We start from the raw sequence: 17,988 nt of genomic DNA, 5'->3' as shown, positions 1-17,988 counted from the left end.
ATTGATTTTAATGGGTCTACTCTAAATATGACTTAGTACAACCTCATATTATAGAAGACCAGTTTCCTAAATAGTAGCCACTTCTGTGTAGGAAGGAACCTAGATAAATTGCATGCATTACAAATGATGAATGGATAGATGCAAGGTGCTCTAATTGGTAGTAGTAAGACACTTGGCTGAATGGACTGTTGCTTTTACCCTGCAATTTGTTTGTCTTTAGATGTACAGTATATGGTACTCTTAAAGTGGCTCAGAAAACTATACCAATGCTAAAAGGTTAAACCAGCAATAAGAGAACAGAATACTGACACTTCTTGGTATGTAACTTGAAGAATTGGAGTGAATGGTGTATACAAGCATTCATTGCTTTTGAAACACAATACAGTGTTTAAAATCAACACTGAAATCTATTCATTACAACTGTCTGTAAAAACCTAATTAAAAATGCTGGGTATTTGATAAAATGAAAATATTTTCAGTCACCTGAAATCTAAATAGTTTGTTATCCATAATGCATATGTTTTCTGCTCTGTTAATTGTCTATTACTAGCAATGCAGGTTTTTCAGTCCCTTGAATCTTAATTAGCTGTCTCTATATCCAGAATTCTGCTGCATTTCCATTCTATCTCATCAAGAGTTCTCTAAAGTTTGAAAGCTTGCATACTCAACCTAATTAAATAATCTATTGTATTAAAGTACTACAAAAAAAAATCTAAGTTGCCAATCCTATGGACATTTACCAGGGAGAAAACCCCACTGAACACACTGGGACTTGCTTCTGGGATTGTACTGTTACACAGCAAGCACTGGAGGGGGAAAATATTCATTCATCGTTCCATAAATGCCCCCATTTTATCCTGTTTATGCTATGGTACCTCTGCAACTGTAATGAGCCTCCGAAGCGAATCTTAGTTCCAGTGCTTATGGAAGCGTTGCCATTAAGTTCACACTGGCAATGCGAATTAATTTACGAGAATCCACATTTCATGCAGGCTGGGGCCATGATAAGAAAGAAATACACAGAGAGCCTTGCGGTTGATTCTTACATTGTAAGAGCAGTGGGGCTGCCAGTTCCATTTGGCTCCGCCCTATGTTACAATATGGAGTGCTGGCATGTGGCTGAACCCATAGTTGGCCCCTCCCAACAATGGTCTTGCTGTCTTAATGGCCAGAGTAACGTGGGAAGCATGGAGAGGAATAACAATCAGGCCACCCCTGCAAGTTAAGAATCAGCCCTTTCGTCAAACTGCAAGGGCCAAGGGATGCTCTCCATTACACCGTTGAAATGAACGGCATAACATGGGCGCAAAATGGCTGTTACCTCAGATGGAAGTTCTGAATGTTCACATTTCTGTACGGTGCTGTTTTCCTCTGGCACCACAGCAGCAGTCCTTCTTTGGCAGATGTCTCTGGAAAGGAGATGTATGAGGGAAGTAATGCAGGTTCGGGTCAAGATCACTGCATGGTGGTTTTTAAGTGGGTTTTGTTGAAAATGATTAGAAGCCTCTCCAAGACTGGGACTCTTGTGCTTCGAAGTCCCCTTCTGACCTTGCCATTCCATGCAGGAAGGTCAGGCTGGGGTGGAGCCAGCACATTCACAGATATGGACTTGCACTCTTATATCACCCCTGCATGAGCTATTTGAACACAGAATAATACCTGACTATTTTGTGTTAGATATAACCGAATCTCTGTTTCAAAACATTGTGGTGTATTTCTATGAACAAGTAATGTTTGGGGGGATGACTGAGAGATTCTGATCACGTAAATTCAGGGAGACTTCCCTCATCATGTAAGTATCCATGATTTACTTTTCTCATATTTATATTTGTCTTCATTAGCTCAACACAGGTTTCTAGGGCTGAATATACACTGGATGCACAGACATCCCCCTTCTATGCTGCTTTGGGAATGATATTTTAGAGGAACTGTGACTTTAAGCACCAAACCGTCAAGCCTCTAAGTTTGTGCCTTCTAATATTTACTGATCAATGTTCTCTCTTGGAAACCTGCAAAAGCATAATTCATATTCAGAGAGGACAGATCAGAAATGCTTGATAGATTTCTTTTCCACTGTGTGGTTTAATTGCTACAGTACAATCAAGGTAAAATAAATTTGTCAAGAATAATTATTCTCTAAATCAACAAATGAGGTGGAGGAAACAGTTAATTTGTTACATATTGTACTGCATAATGAAGGACATCTGTTTGCTCAGGCAAACACTGCAGATTTGGTAATGAATCTACAGCTGCCCGAGTTCTTCATTTAAATGTTTTATAAGTTGTTCTTTTTATAGGTAAAGGTAAAGGGACCCCTGACCATTAGGTCCAGTCGTGACCGACTGGGGTTGCGGCGCTCATCTCGCGTTATTGGCCGAGGGAGCCGGCGTACAGCTTCCAGGTCATGTGGCCAGCATGACAAAGCCGCTTCTGGTGAACCAGAGCAGCACACAGAAACGCCGTTTACCTTCCCGCTGTAGCGGTACCTATTTATCTTCTTGCACTTTGACATGCTTTTGAACTGCTAGGTTGGCAGGAGCTGGGACCGAGCAACGGGAGCTCACCCCGTCGCAGAGATTCGAACCACCAACCTTCTGATTAGCAAGCTCTAGGCTCTGTGGTTTAACCCACAGCACCACCTGGGTCTTTCATATATATGTATATATATATATGTTTGTGTGTGTGTGTGTATACCATATATATATATATATATATATATATATATATATATATATATATACACATATACATATATAAACTTGTTGATAAGAGGCAAAAATAAATCTTTAACATCTTTAACATTTTGTAACAGAGTCTGCAACAGAAATTGTTCAAGAAATAACTTTCTGATTTCAATACCTAATGCTTACATAGTACAAAATATCTTACTTTTTCCAAACAATCGACAGTTTTAATTGTTTAATTTGATCAAAACACATACTTGCAAGGCTCGACAGCCCAACAGCAAGTGCTTTTCTGTTTCAGTGAATGTAACTCTCAACCAAATGCAAAAGGTTTCTAGGATTTTATCAGTGTCACTTGTGAACATTCCTTTTCATGCGCACCTGATGCTTCCTATGACTCATTATGCTTACAAGATGGTCAGTCATCCATTAGAAAATAGAAAGCCCATTCCAGGCATTGTCAAACTATCTGACTGGCTGAGCTACATACCAAATTCTTATGTTTCAGAGGTGCCCTAGAACTGTTAATGCTTCTAGTTTGTCTGAATGGAGATTTTATCATCTATCTATCTATCTATCTACCTATCTATCTATATCATTTATTTTTATACTGCCCTTCATTCATCAATCTCAGGGAAGTTCACAACATAAAAATGTTTGTAGGTATAGAAACCTCTAATTTTTGTACAGCTGGAATGTAGTCAGCTGTAGAAAGGTATGAGCCACATTCATTGTTCTGCCAACATACAAAAGTCATATGTGTTTTATTTATTTTTAATCTATGGTTGATTATAACCATATTTGGAATTATTAAATTACGTTTTTATTGATATTTTAAATGTTGTTTTGTAAACCACTTAGAGGTACTTCATACAGTTGAATGGTGTAATTTTTTTGATAAATAAATAAATAAATAAAAAATAAACTTTGTCTTTGACCCGCCCCCCCTTCACTGGAACATGACCCCCAAAAGTTTCTCTACAAGGAAATGTAGCTCCCCAGGGTAGTAGGATATTAGCATGACAAGTTAATGCAGAACATCAAGGTTATTAATAGAATCAGTCACACCAAATCGCCATATGATGTTCTATATATCTTCTGAAGAATCACATGATATATCCCTCCTTGGACTGTACTACTTCAGAGTGTAGGTGGACACTGCATGACTGAATCCTCTATCATGTAAGGACTGGAATGTTCCATTAAAAGGTAGCATACCAGGAAGAAGGGTTTTAGTGCAGATGTTCTAGCTTTAAACCTTGATACAGTGGTACCTCGGTTTACAAACACAATTGGTTCCGGAAGTCTGTACTTAACCTGAAGCGAACTTTCCCATTGAAAGTAATGGAAAGTGGATTAATCGGTTCCAGACATGTCCACGGATTACTTAAACTGAAAATACTCAAACCAAGGCGTACTTAAACCGAGGTATGACTGTATTCTAACTTTCTTTATGGAGAAAATGTATGTATTGAGGAGGTATTCCATCATGAAATCCCCTAGCTTCCTTCTGAAGTAAAACTGTTCCAGGAGGGTTGTATCACACAAGTCTTCTTAATGTTTTTGAATGGGTGGTGACATTGGATATAAAGAGAACACAGATCCGAGGCTTCAAAATAGTTAGTTCTTTTACCCTCCCCATCAATAAACAGTTGCAATTTAAGTTCACATTTTTAAAAAAATTATCCTCTGTCTGTTTCTGATGAGAGCTTCCCTTTGCCATAGGGCAGTATTGTGGAGCATAGTCTTACCTTCTACTGAAATATCTTGAATTGCAAAACGAAGGATGATTGTCCAGATCATGCCCAGGGTCATTTTCACATTGCCATCTACAATTTCTGGTGTGAAACAGAATTAAAATTTTAAGCAATATGCTGTGGTCACAGAGTAAAGGTAAAGGAACCCCTGACCATTAAGTCCAGTCACAGACGACTCTGGGGTTGCAGCGCTCATCTCGCTTTACTGGCTTAGGGAGCCGGCGTACAGCTTCCGGGTCATGTGGCCAGCATGACTAAGCCGCTTTTGGCGAACCAGAGCAGCACATGGAAGCGCCATTTACCTTCCCACCACAGCAGTACCTATTTATCTACTTGCACTTTGATGTGCTTTCAAACTGCTAGGTTGGCAGGAGCTGGGACTGAGCAATGGGAGCTCACCCCATCACGGGAATTCAAACCACTGACCTTCTGATCGGTAAGCCCTAGCTCTGTGGTTTAGATCACAGCACCACCCGCATCCCTGTGGTCACAGAGCACATGCCTGCTACAATTTAAGTTTTGTGATTTTATTCATACGTGTTTATTTCTCAGCAATTGCTTCCAAATTGTTCCTTTTGAAGATATCTTAAACCAGTCTCACCTAACATGTTATTAAAGGACACAGCAGTAGAGAATTGCTTCTGTTGGTTCCATGGTCTTGTTCACTCCTTGAAATGCCCATAATTCATTTTTATTAATGCTGTTGTCTCACAACTTTCACATAAATTCTTTATTTCTGCAAATAGTTATACCTAAGGTATAGAAACTAATCATAACTGTATTGAATGACCTAAACATGAATATGTTTACACCAGAAAAACATCCAAAGATGTTGTTGATAAAAGAAACAAATTTGGAACACACACACAGAGAGAGTGTATGGGTCCTGGTTTCCTAGTTGAGTTTATATGGGGTTCCATATAAATCTTTATTTCCGCCTTCATTGCTCTTTCCCATCCACAGCAGACAATCTCCCTTTTAGGTTTGTTTCCCAATTTTTATTTCATCTCGGCATTCCTTTCTCAACAGTGCCCAATGATTCATGTCCCCTAAATGACCAAGCTCTAAGACCTGAATTAAACATGGTTCCAGGCCTGTTTAAAAATACCACAACCAACCCCAAATTTGTTCACAGAGCGTTCTATGCAGCTGCCTGTTGTTTAAACCAGAGCTCTTCGCTTATGTATGAAACATTAATAAGCACACAACTGAACTGTGAGCTGGTGGCCCAGTTCACGAAATGCCTCACAGGTAAAGTCCTTGTTGTTACATGATCTGCATCACATTTAAAGCTAACTTAAGCCCAAACTCTGTGTTTTCCTACCTTTTTCTTTCCAACATCTAGTTTTATGCAATTGATCACAGAGAGGAAATTATAACTAATGCAGAGGCTATGCTGTGAGTTTTCTTTTAGTTGAAATGTATTAAATTCACAACCTTGGCTGATAAGGTGTAAAATAGTCAGTCTGACATGGAGTGGTGACAGTTTGAGAGAAGACAGAAATGAATGTTCCCAAATGCCCTTTGCCATATGCTGAATCAAACCAGAACTGTAATACATCATGGCTGAAAGCCAAGCCTTGTTGTTGCTATCTTCTACATACCTTCTGCACCAATTGAGACAAGTTTGACACCTTTGCTAGCTATAAAATCCAGGGCTTTGTTGACATTTGCGATTTTATGGAAACGCATCTTTCCTCTGTCTGGCTTTGGAAGTCTTTCTCCTGCAGGGAAGCAAATCAAATATATTTACTGACATTGACATGTGGCTCCAGGCACAGGCTAGCGACTAGACTGGTGAAGGGAGCGTGCTGTCTCTGTAAACTATCTAAAACCATACACCAACCTGCATTACAGGTCTGTCTTATCTCCCGAGCACATTCTCCCCTCCCTAAGGCAAGTATACAAGCGACTCACTTTGGAGATTTTTTTATGTAGGAGCAAAAATCCCCAGGCAAAATTGTTTTATCTGTTCAAAATATGTCAAATAAACTGTGTGCTCCCTTTTCAGCTTATTTTTTGTTAGCACTTCAGCGTTTGGGAGTGTTTTACTATTAATAATAAAGCACTGAAGTCCTAATTCACAACTCATCCTGTGATTGTACTCGAAGGACCCAGAAGGGTATCAAGCCCATCCTGGCTACACCATTCCAAGGCATAAGAACAGAGCTCTGCTGGATCATGCCCAAGCCCCATTGAGTTCAGCATTATGTTCCCATGGTAGCTAATCAGATGGCTATTTGAAGCCCACAAGCCAAGGCTCACTGGCAACTGATATTCACAGGCATATTACCTTTGTCCTGTCGGTAAGATACACCCAAAATGAGTAGCAACCTTTGATAGCCTTATTCTCCATTAACTTATCCTGCCACTTTTAAAAAACCCAGGTATGCAGCTTTTAAAGCCATTTTTTGTCTTGTAATTTTTGTCATTATATGAAATAGTTCAATAAAAAATGGGCCAACTCTTTACCTGTCTCTCTACACACACAATAGACATATGCAAATAAACAAAACAAGGATAAAAAAACAGGAACAAAACTAATACTCAACAGCATCCTTAGTTTAAATTACTCTTTCAATTCATAGTATCAGTATAGTATCAGACAGACCCTTTAAAAAATCTATTCTTAACATGTACAAAAATGCATATACTAATGTACAGCAAGCAGAAAACACATATATTGGTGAAAATAACATAAAAATGCATGACATTAGGGAAAGTTGCTTTGTGTTACAACTCACAGACTAGCTGCCTAGTGAAATCAGAGACATAGAGAGCTTCTTCCAGTTATTTTATTTAAATCAACAGAATACACAGAAAGACCATGAATTATGCTCCCCTCATTCTGATGTTGCTCAGAGTGCCTCCTCCACTCACCCCCTTGCGGTACTTCCTAGCTTCCAAACCACTCCTTACTGCCTACGGTGGCAGGCAATGGAATCTATCTGTCTGTGTTCGGCCTTCTGATCCTTGGAGAAGGAGGAAGAGGAGGTTCTACCAGGCTTTCAAGTGACGTAGTGTCCAGTAGCTGTACTGTTTCTCCAATTTCTGAGTCCTGTCTCTGTTCAGGTCTAGAGCAAGCATCTGCTAGCTTTCTCCTGTTACTCATCCTCCATTATTTCCCAGCTCTTTGCTTCTTCTTCTAAGTGTGTCCTGTTCACCACCACCAAGAACTTGGGTCCATACTACTGTCATCTTCCTCCTGCCCGGAAGTCTCTTGGGGTGGAAGTCTCCACCAATGCTCCTCAACTGCCCAGTCCCTGACACTTTGCTAAAATGTGTGTTTTAGGCAAAAGTGCAATAAGCAATGGGCATATGATGAGAAATTCACAGTAAAATACTGGTGAATTTTCATGACAACTTTTAAAAACACACATGCACATGCCATAAACTGATGCGGAAATGTGAAGAACTGAATTTAATACTAGAAAAAATGAGAAACTGGGAGAAACTAAAAGGAACAGATTGATAAGATACATATCATTTGCTGCCTTCTAAAACTAACCTGAAATGACCTCCAAGAGCAACATCAGTTTAAGGCCATTCCTGAAATCCTCTTCAATGTTCTCGATCTGCGTGCCTGCTTTCCGTAGGTGGGAATTGCACCATGCTGTAAATGTCTGTAATCACACATTAAGAGTATTAGGAAAAGATGTACTTAACCTGAAGCGTACTTAACCTGAAGCGAACTTTCCCACTGAAAGTAATGGAAAGTGGATTAATCCGTTCCAGACGGGTCTGCGAAGTACTCAACCTGAAGCGTACTTAACCTGAAGCGAACTTTGCCATGAAAGCAATGGAAAGTGGATTAATCCGTTCCAGACAGGTCCGTGGAGTACTTAAACTGAAGGTACTCAAACTGAAGCGTACTTAAACTGAGGTATGACTGTAGTTGGAATTAAGTCCCATGGATTTCGTTGGGGCTTACCGCAAAGAAAGCATGTATAGAATTGCAGCCTAAACTTGTGGCGTATGAAATGGCCTTACAGTGGGCCAACAGATACCCGATGATGTGGTGATATGCTTATAATGGGCAGGGTCTCCTTCCACAGAGGGACCTCAAAAACCACAACATGGTGGAACAGAAGTGGTTTGCCTGGTGGGGCAGAGCCACTATGCTAGCTTCCTGGCACGTGGGTCACTATTGCTTTGCTTACCAGGAGGGAGAGTGGGAGAGGCAATACAGTGCAAGCTGATTCTGTGGTGGGAGTTTGAAAAGAGTAGGCTATCAAGTGATAATTTCAGTCACCTAGTGTCATAAGAATCAGTGCTGCTATTAAAAGCAGGGCAGATCCCAAATATTGTGCATGGGTATTAGCAAAAAATGACATACACAAATGTATTACATTTGGAGAAATTGCCTGGCAGGGATGTGTAATTAGGGGGGAAACACACTAAAATGCTGAGGAGTTTTCATGAGGACTAAAGAAAATAATCTGGAAACATGGGAAATTAAATTCCAAAAAGGCCCAACAAGCCAAATGTGCAGAACTGAGGAAATTCCATTGCCTTTTGTGCTATGTTGTCCTCTTTGCTGAGCCTTTCATAGAATCATAGAATTGTAGAGTTGGAAGGGACCACAAGAGTCATCTAGTTCAACCCCCTGCAATGCAGGAATCATTTGTCCAACGTGGGGCTCAAACCCACAACCCTGAGATTAAGACCTTCATACTCTACCAACTGAGCTACCCCTTTATTCTGTTTCCATGTGCTGGGACTGGGAGCATAAGCTGCTGTCTCTGACTAATCTATTCTATTAATAGTCATTGCACAACTATTCAAAATATGCTCAAGTCTTAGCGATCAAGCTGTGGCCAACATCTAGCACTGTGGCCTGCACATTTTTAATCCTTTAGGATTTGAAAAGGTATTGCATTAATTAGACAGAACAAATGCCCCTCCCTCGCTGCTCAACACATAGAAGCAGAGCAGGGTATCAGATGGAAGTGGAACACCAAGTGGAACTTGGAAGTCCATGTAGCAACCATGCTGTAAGCAAATACAAGGAAATACACGAAAAACTCAATTTTTGCACTTAGTCTCACAAAGATTCCCCCCCCCCATTCAAGCTAAACACACCTGAGCACATGTGTGGTGCCAACAGAAGGCATGGGAAAAGCCAAAGCCTTTCTAGGTGATCAGGATATACCACAACAGTTTTAAGTTTCTTTTCTTTTCTTTCCTTTTTCAGTCTAAGGGCCACATTCCCTTGTGAGAAACATTTTAGGGGCCACATGCATGCCAGAACAACAGGTACAGCTCTTACGTTCTAGAGTAGGATACGATGCAGTACAAATATCAGAGCTGTCCAAGGGCATACACATCTCTCCAATCGGGCAAGCAAAATGCATTATCATAGGATATATTCCACCAAAGAGGGGGGACACCCCAAGAGGGTTTGGAGCAGGGCCAGAAAGGAGTGTGGCTTGGTGAGGGGATGTGGCCTATTAAATATCCTGAGGGCCAGATAAAGAAGATTGCAGGGCCACATTCAGCCCTGGGCCTGAGGTCTCGCACCTTTGACTTGGTGGCTAAGATCCCCTCTGCTTTCACCACCAAACAATGAGTATGGCTTATGACCCTCCAATGCTAGCCAGCACAACCAGTAACGCAGCCCAAATAGTGTTATTATTCCCAGGGGCTTGTCAAGCCATCTATTTTAGCACTCAGGCAGCAAAAGAAGAGGCTTATCTAGCCCCTAGCAGGCAACAATACATGCCTGGATCACAAGTTGTGCAGGGCTGTTCTGTTAGAAACATATTGTCTGGTCTAATACTGACTTTTTTTAACAGGTTCAATTGTAAAGGAAAAGTGCCAGCAAAATACAAACAATCCACAGAGAAGGAAAGTAAAACAAAATACAATATTGATTTGACATATCAGGAATGGTTTGCTTATTCTGGTCCCCCCCCCAATACTACAGAATCCACACCCATACTACAGAATCCACAGGTGTGATGCTTTATTAGAATTTAGAGAGCAAAAATAAAAGAAAAACTTGATTCCTTTTCAGATCTGCAAACAGACTACTTGTATACAGATGAGGACACTTTATCATTCACACAAAATCTAGTAACGTTTGTGCCTAATTTCTAGTTTCTATTTTTAATCTGTCACAAAGATTCTACCCAGTGTACCTTCATTCAGCATCATGAACTTCCTGGTTTGTTTGTTTTTAGTGTCTTGGTTTTGCTGTCTGTTTTGGGGTGTATGTAGGTGTTTTGCTTGTGGCTTGGGTGTTCTGAGCATTGTCACTTTTCCTTCTATGAAATGAGTATTTTGCGATGCCCATACTTTTTTAGATTTCCGAATGTGTTTGAAGGCCTAAAAAAGTATGGGATCCCTGCACTAGAAAGCAGTCTGTGGCTCCGTTTATGCAAAAAAAGTGATCCAAACATGTAAGCTTTCAGTGTGTTTGTAAACTATTAATAGACGATTCTATACATTCCCAATGCTTAGAAGCCATAGCACTGCAAGCACAACTGGAATTCCCTGGAAAAGGATCAGATTCAGGCAGCTGCTGCTGACAGAAGCTTTGCCGAAGGGCTAGTGATCTTGTAACCAAGGGGACCCTAAACCCTTACTGGTGGATGTACCACTGTACCAGGGCAAGGGGGCCTGCTTGAAAAGACAACTGCTTACAAAGAGGATGAAAAACTACCACTCAGTTGCAAATACACCCTTTGGGCAGACTTCTGCTTGCACACTAGAACTTCCCCTTCCTCTCCTTCCCCTGACAGCCTCTTGTGCTCACCAAATCTACTCTGGACCAGATTCTGCAGGTGCTTGGAAGCTGCAGGGAGGAGGTGGAGAAAAGTTCAATCCACTCACATTGGATTTCACCCATATAAATTAGTACATGCAATATTGTGCAAATCTGCATCCTTTGTGCAAATCTGCATCCTTTGCAAAAAAAAATTTTATTACAAATTGCAATGTCTAAGTGGCCACACTAGCATCTTTAGTGCAGACAATGCAGCTGAACGCACATTTGGAGCTGTGCTGATTTGCACTTGCAGTTCCCAGGAAACATATTCTGTCCCATGATAAGGTGGAGGTGTGAATCAACCCTATGGATGAATTAAGATAAATCACTATATTAAAGAGTGGCTGAATCTAACTTTAATTGATCTGATTTTCATTAGCCTGTTTTAAACAGTGTCTTTCATATACAGGGGCGGTTTTTTATTAAATCTGCCATCATTCTTAACTTTAGTTTCTTTCTGTTTCCCACCTACTCCCCTGACACTCTATGCAGCACCCTGCATGTGCACACCACATTTACAGAAAACTTTGAAACCGAGAATTCCCCAGCACAGGGTCTGAATTATTGCAGACCATGAGACCCCATGAGATGGAGTTATAATTAGGCGTCACGTCCATTGTAATCCTAAGGACGTCATCATGTGTAACCAGCAACTGTTGACAGATCTCATACCATGCATATCCCGAAATGGCAAGTCTGGAGAGTGCAGCCCACAATAGAAACAATGGCATTTATTTTTGTCCTGTTCCAAGATTGTCTCATAGAACATGTATGCTAGCCAACTGCCAGGCTTGCTTGAAGATCACCGTTCAATATTATATTACTCGTTTGAACAAAGCTCAACAACCAGGCAGCTACAGTCTTCTCATCGTATACACGGACATCAGGAATGTACTTTGTGGAGCTTATTTTAGCACTATGGAGAAGAGTCTGACACCCTCAGAACTTTTCAAATCCATCAATCCTACTGAGAGAGGATGTTGTTCAGACTGATCTCCAAGCCATGGAAAAGAATGCCTTCTATCAGATACTATTTATAGACACGTGCATCCATTTAACATTTGTTTTAAAGGTTCAGGACAATGGAAAGTAATAATGGTTGCAATCCGGTAACACTACTGCTGCGCAGCCTCCATTCACATGTGTGGGGCATGCCAAGATAGGGTTGCCATATTTCAAAAATCAGGACAGAACAGTTGTTGAGGGTTTTGTTTTGTTTTTTGCAAAACCACAAAGGAATTGGGCATTTTAAAGCTTTTTTTTTTTAAAGGAAAATCGGCAAAAACAACACTGCCGACATCATTGCCATACGACCGAATTTTCCCAGGCATTTAACCGATTTCTCCCAGCACACTGCTTTGGGATGCACACGTCTGGGTCCAGCATATTCCAGACGTATGGCAAACCTACAATAAGTTCCATTGAAATTAATGGGAGGCTTCTTCAACTGCACCCTGAAATATTGTCTAATTTTTGGTGTTAAAACCACAATATTTTCACGAAACGTTAGGATTATAAAAGCAAATGACACGTTCCCTTGGGCCAATAGCATCTTTTCACGCTATTGAAATTCTTTTGGATCATCACAAGTAGGTTGTGTGTGGGGTTTTTTTTAAAAAAAAATCCATGCTTCGTTTTCAGAAAATCAAAATAATAAATAAGTGTAAATTATTCTGCTGGGAATCCAGGTAGATAAGGCTGCAATCCAAAGAAAATCAGCCATGCTTTTCACAACTGAAACAAATGGGAAATTTATTTAGGCATGACAAACTTTATTGTGGGCCAATAAATGTTTGTATGCAAAGTCTGAAGCAAAAGTTTCAAAAAACTTGTCATTTATTTTCTTTTATGGGGCCACACAACCTTCAGTTTCAGGTGAAAAGACCATTTGTTTGAGAAGTTTTATTGCTGCAAATCAACTGTACAATCAGAACCAACCCTTGATTAGTCCAGATTATAATAATTTCTCATTCCTATAAGAGGGAACCAATAGATTTCACAACAAATTTGTCGTACTGCTTTTGAAAACATTTTATATAAGATCAGCTTGCTAGCCTTTTACAGACTGGAAGCATGTAAATTCAAAGACTGTCTCTTGGAAGATCAGTGGGGCAGGTAGGATCCTGGCTTTAGAATGCCCTCCCTAGAGAGATGCCTGGTGCTGGCTTAGCCATCCTTTTAGCATCAGGTTAAGACACTTTTATTTGCTCGGGAATTTTAATGCATCTGCCTTGTTCTTTTTAATTATTATTTTTTCCTTTCTTTGATGGTGGTTGCCTTTTGCAAGCGTTTCACTGCATTTTGTATTACCTTTAAATCAATTTGTTATCTATATTTTTGTTTTGATGAAGGAAGCAGGGGTGTATAGAAACATTCCAAAAAAATAAAATCTGGCTCAAATTCATGTTAGGAAATGGTCAACACCATGGAAGGCAACGGATGAGTTAAAAAATACTGAAAGTATTTTTTGTAGCTGAAAGCATTTTCAAACAAAATTGGGGGCAGGAGCATAGCAAGTGGGGCAATGGGGTTGGGGCGCCCCGGGCTCCACTCTGGGGGGGGCTCCACTCGGGCGCCCCTCCCCGCCAACCCAGGGGGTGCCTCCACGTTTGCCGCCCTGGGCAGCCAAGCGGCACCGTTCGCCACTGATGGGGGAAGGGGGAATTATCCACAAGTAAATTCTTCCATTGAAATCCTGTAAAAATGAAAAAGTAACTAAAGAAGAGCTACTTCTTTGCTCTTGTGAAGTTTTCTTTTATTTCAGTGCTGTCAACTTTCCCTTTGTTTGCGGGAAATTCCCTTATTCAGCGCCCTTACTTTCATATCCGGGAGTTGACAGCCCCATAGGATTCCTTATCTTCAAATCCGGGGGTTGACAGCTATGATTTATTTCCATGGGGTTTGTGCAGGAGAACTTCCTAGGGAACTTATAGTCAAGTGTGCTGTACAATAGAGTACAAGGCTAGGACTGAAAGACCCAGGTTCAAATTTCAACTCAGCCATGAAGTTCACTGGATGACTATAGGCCAGTCACTATCTCACAGCCTAACCTACCTCACAGGCTTGTTATGAGGATAAAAAGGGGCTGGTGAGAACCATGTATTCTGCTTTGATCTCCTTGTATGAAAGATAAGATATAAATTAAATTAAAAACAAACAAACAAAAACCCCACTACATCAGCCTTTCCCAATGTGGCGCTGTCCAAATGTTTTGGACTACAACTCCCATCAGGTACTAATGGGAGCTGTAGCCCAAAGCATTTGAAGGGTGCCAGGTTGGGAATGCCTGTACTACTTTTTACATTAAATGTGTAATTGTGTTTAATAAGTCTCTTTGGTTCTATTTGATTGGGATCCAATTCATGAGTTTCCTCAGTGGAAGCCTGCACAAGGAATTCTGCTTGTACAATGGACCTTTCCTCCTCCTGTGTGCCCCCTGAAACTGGCTTGGGGACAGGGAGGGACCACGAACCCCTCCCCAAACAGCACCCATGCAGGGGGGGAATCATTCCATCAGGCAAGCCAAAATGTTTGCCCTGGTGGAACTATCACCTTAGCGTGACATTGAATTCCTCCCTTTATTTCATTTCATTTAAACAATGCTACAGTAGGCATTCTCAAGTTTGTGATTTTGCTGTTATTGTCACCAATTGTAGCTTCCCTCCCACAGCTAATTCTTCTCCAGGCACCATCCACAGTGCCAATCCTGAGCACCCCTTCCTCACGGCTGCAATTAAAAAAACAACAACACCATGGAATAGAATCATATAATCAAAGTGTAGAGTTGGAAGGGACCACAAGGGTCATCTAGTCCCACGCCCTGCAACGCAGGAATCTTTTTGCCCAACATGGGGCTCGAACCCACAACCCTGAGATTAAGAGTCTCATGCTCTTCCAACTGAGCTATCCCTCATCACACAATGAACAGTTACATGCACAAAAGTGTACAGGCTCCTTGAGCGAGTGAAGATGAAACTTCACCTGTTTGGTGTCTCTAGGGACCAGTTTACATTTCTCAGTTTAACCTACCTCACAGGGTTGTTGTGAGTATATAATTGGGAAGGGGAAGAGCCATGTACACCACCCTTAGTTCCTTGGAAGAAAGATGGGATATACTGTAAATCCAGGGAATAAGTAAAGAATCTTTCCTGACCTTTCTTTGCTGTTTCTCCCAGGCAGGGTCCAGGAGCATGTCCCTGTCCCATTCTTCCTCTTGGTTCATATACTCGTCCTCTTCATACTCATAGTTATAATGTATGCTAGTGTCTATTTGGGTTGTCATGTTGTTTTAAGAATCAGATTGCTTTTCACACCTGCAGAGGTTTCTTGGTTCTTAATAAGTAGTTCTCAAAAATAGATTAATCTTGCAGGCAGGCAATTCTGTCTTCTTTTATTTTCTTTCTTCTGCAGGAAAGTCTTGCTGGTGTGTGAGAGAGGGAAGTTTTCAGGTTGCAGGTTAAGAGCTTGCCTTCACTTTCTTCCTGTCTTTCTTTCTGCCCCTGGACTGCTGCTGTGATTCTCCGAAAGGAACTCTGGCTCACGCCGAAGGCTGATTCTGATTCTGCCTCTTATCCCCTTGCCTTGTCATGTGTCTCTGCATTGCCTCCCACATCCATCCCCCTCCCCTTTTTTTCCAAGTCCCTCCTTTGATGCTCACAAGCCAGATTTCAACAGGCTGAACCATCCCCCCTGCCTTAAAAAGTAGATAAAATAGACGTGTGTGTTTTCAATCTTAGAAAAGGGACGATAGGCCTGCCATGCCCTATTGTCCTTTTTCTAAGGACCTTCAGGAGAGAGAGTTGCAAGAGGAGAGAGGATGCTTTAGAGATACAGTCTCTGAACCTCTGGGGTTTCTCCACTCAACAGCGCTGGATTTAGGAAGGCAGTTCCCCTTGGATTCAAGCAGAACATAGCTCTTACTCCTTGGCTTCTCAGCCTGCTTCCTTGCTCACACCTTCTAGCTCACACACCTCAACTCTGGCCTTTGTCTGTCTAACAGACAGTTGAGAGAGGGGTGCCACCCATTTGTTTTCTAGCACAGAACCACTTCCTTGGTTACCTTAATGACGCATACATAGGCCATTACAAAGAAACTTGCCTGGCTATTCCAGCAATCAAATCCTTGTTGCATCCAGGCATACAGCCTACCCACCCCCCAAACTCACAGCAACACAGATGCTAAGTTTCAGGAAAAGGCTTAGTTTGAAAATATGGGAAGTTCATAAAACAGCACGCCTCTACAATGAAATTAGATTGGTTCATAATTACTTTGAAATGTTGATTTCTACATTGAAAAGCTTGGAAAGAAACATGTGATTTGTATTAAAAAAAACCACATGGGGGAATTATTCACAGGTGACCAACACCCTAAATTGTAAACATACTCTTTGAAATAATCATTTTTATTTCAATGGAGCTAATTTTCATGCAAGCACATTTAGCATTGCTGCCTTACTCTGGCAGTCTTATTAAATCTAAAAAGGTTACCCCAAAATGATCTTTGAATCAATCTTTCTCCCTGTCTGTTAAGGCACTAGAACTGAAGAAACACCATCCAGGCTTACAATGTAATACACACGGTGACAGGTGGAAAACTACAAATAGTGCTGGCATAAGGTTGGAAAAAATGGTGCGACACATCCAGGATTTTAAAAATGGATGTGGGAATGCAAGGGGAGGGAGTGTGGAGCAGAGAGGGAGAGAAAGGGAGGGCAGGACTTGGGGGTTAGAATAACCTATGACAAGCTTTCAGACAGTCATGTGTACTCAGATGCATTTCTATTTCACATTAGCTCGCGAAATTTCCAGAATAACAAAGGGCAAAAAAACTGGATTTCTAGTGCCACTTTGAAGTCTAAAATATATACAGTAGTTAGTAAAAATCTCTGCCCCCCCCCCCCCGCCGGCAGTGCTTTCACTATTCTGAAATACCGGTATATGCCACACTCTTCAACACTGCTTTAGAATCAATCTCTATGGTACAAATTTAGCAGACTGGATAGTAGCTGACTCCATCACATTGACATTCCCTACGGAACCCATCCTGCCCAAGGCTGCCCACCCCCACCTAGACTTCACACTACCTGTTCCAAAGGATGCCGTGCCCTTACCTGGCATCTTTATCAGAAGCACCAGCTGGCCACAAAAAGGTTCTCTCCCTCAGTCCTGGTATCCTTGTCCAGAACGAGGGGTTGGCTCAAGACAGCAGCCATGAATCTTGAATGCTGACATGAATCGCAATCTGTTCCAGTATTTTAACTTCCTGTGTGTTTAAACGTATTGAAATTATTGCCTTATTTTACAGTTTTATCTTTTGGTAAAGTGATGGATATAATTTTCATGACATAAAAAGAAGTAAATAAATAAATGTCCCCCTGCCCCTAGGAAAACAAGCTGGTTAGGCCTCATCTTGATCTAAAGCAAGGGTGAGGAGCTTTTATATTTTCCCCATCCTGACAGACCTGCTTTGAGAGGTCGACAGAACCATCCAAGCAGAACTAAACAATCTGCATTTTACATTCAAATAATTTATGCAGGATAGTATCCCAAAGCATGTTCACTGAGGGCTGTATTCAACTAAATAATGGTACCAAGTGGGAAGACTTCTACTTACCCAATGAGACTTTTTCCCCTCCTTGAGTCATCCCCAGATCTGCTTCGGAGGATAGGGGGAACCCCTAGAGCAGATTTAGGGGACACAGGCCAGGAGGAGAGGGGCAGGATGTTTCACTGTGCAAGGAGAAAATGGAACTTTGCACTATGTTGAATTCTACCCTGA

At 41.2% G+C, this 17,988-nt stretch overlaps 1 protein-coding gene across 1 annotated transcript in view; it reads right to left on the bottom strand.

The window, feature by feature from the left end:
- The window catches only part of ACTN2 (actinin alpha 2), a 47,413-nt gene extending 31,672 nt beyond the window's left edge, over nucleotides 1–15,741 (bottom strand). Inside the window, exons 1-5 of the mRNA XM_035108385.2 lie at nucleotides 15,364–15,741; nucleotides 7,950–8,064; nucleotides 6,046–6,165; nucleotides 4,436–4,522; nucleotides 1,322–1,409 (exon numbers count right to left, since the gene is read on the bottom strand). Of these exons, the coding sequence (XP_034964276.1) occupies nucleotides 1,322–1,409; nucleotides 4,436–4,522; nucleotides 6,046–6,165; nucleotides 7,950–8,064; nucleotides 15,364–15,492 (539 nt within the window). The 5' untranslated portion in view covers nucleotides 15,493–15,741. The remainder of the gene's footprint in view (nucleotides 1–1,321; nucleotides 1,410–4,435; nucleotides 4,523–6,045; nucleotides 6,166–7,949; nucleotides 8,065–15,363) is intronic.
- Nucleotides 15,742–17,988: the final 2,247 nt, after the last annotated feature.

Source organism: Zootoca vivipara, chromosome 3 (assembly GCF_963506605.1).
Source record: "Zootoca vivipara chromosome 3, rZooViv1.1, whole genome shotgun sequence".
Classification (NCBI taxonomy): Eukaryota; Metazoa; Chordata; class Lepidosauria; order Squamata; family Lacertidae; genus Zootoca; species Zootoca vivipara.
Note: the sequence above shows the minus strand (reverse complement) of the source record. Positions and strands in the feature narration are given on the sequence as shown.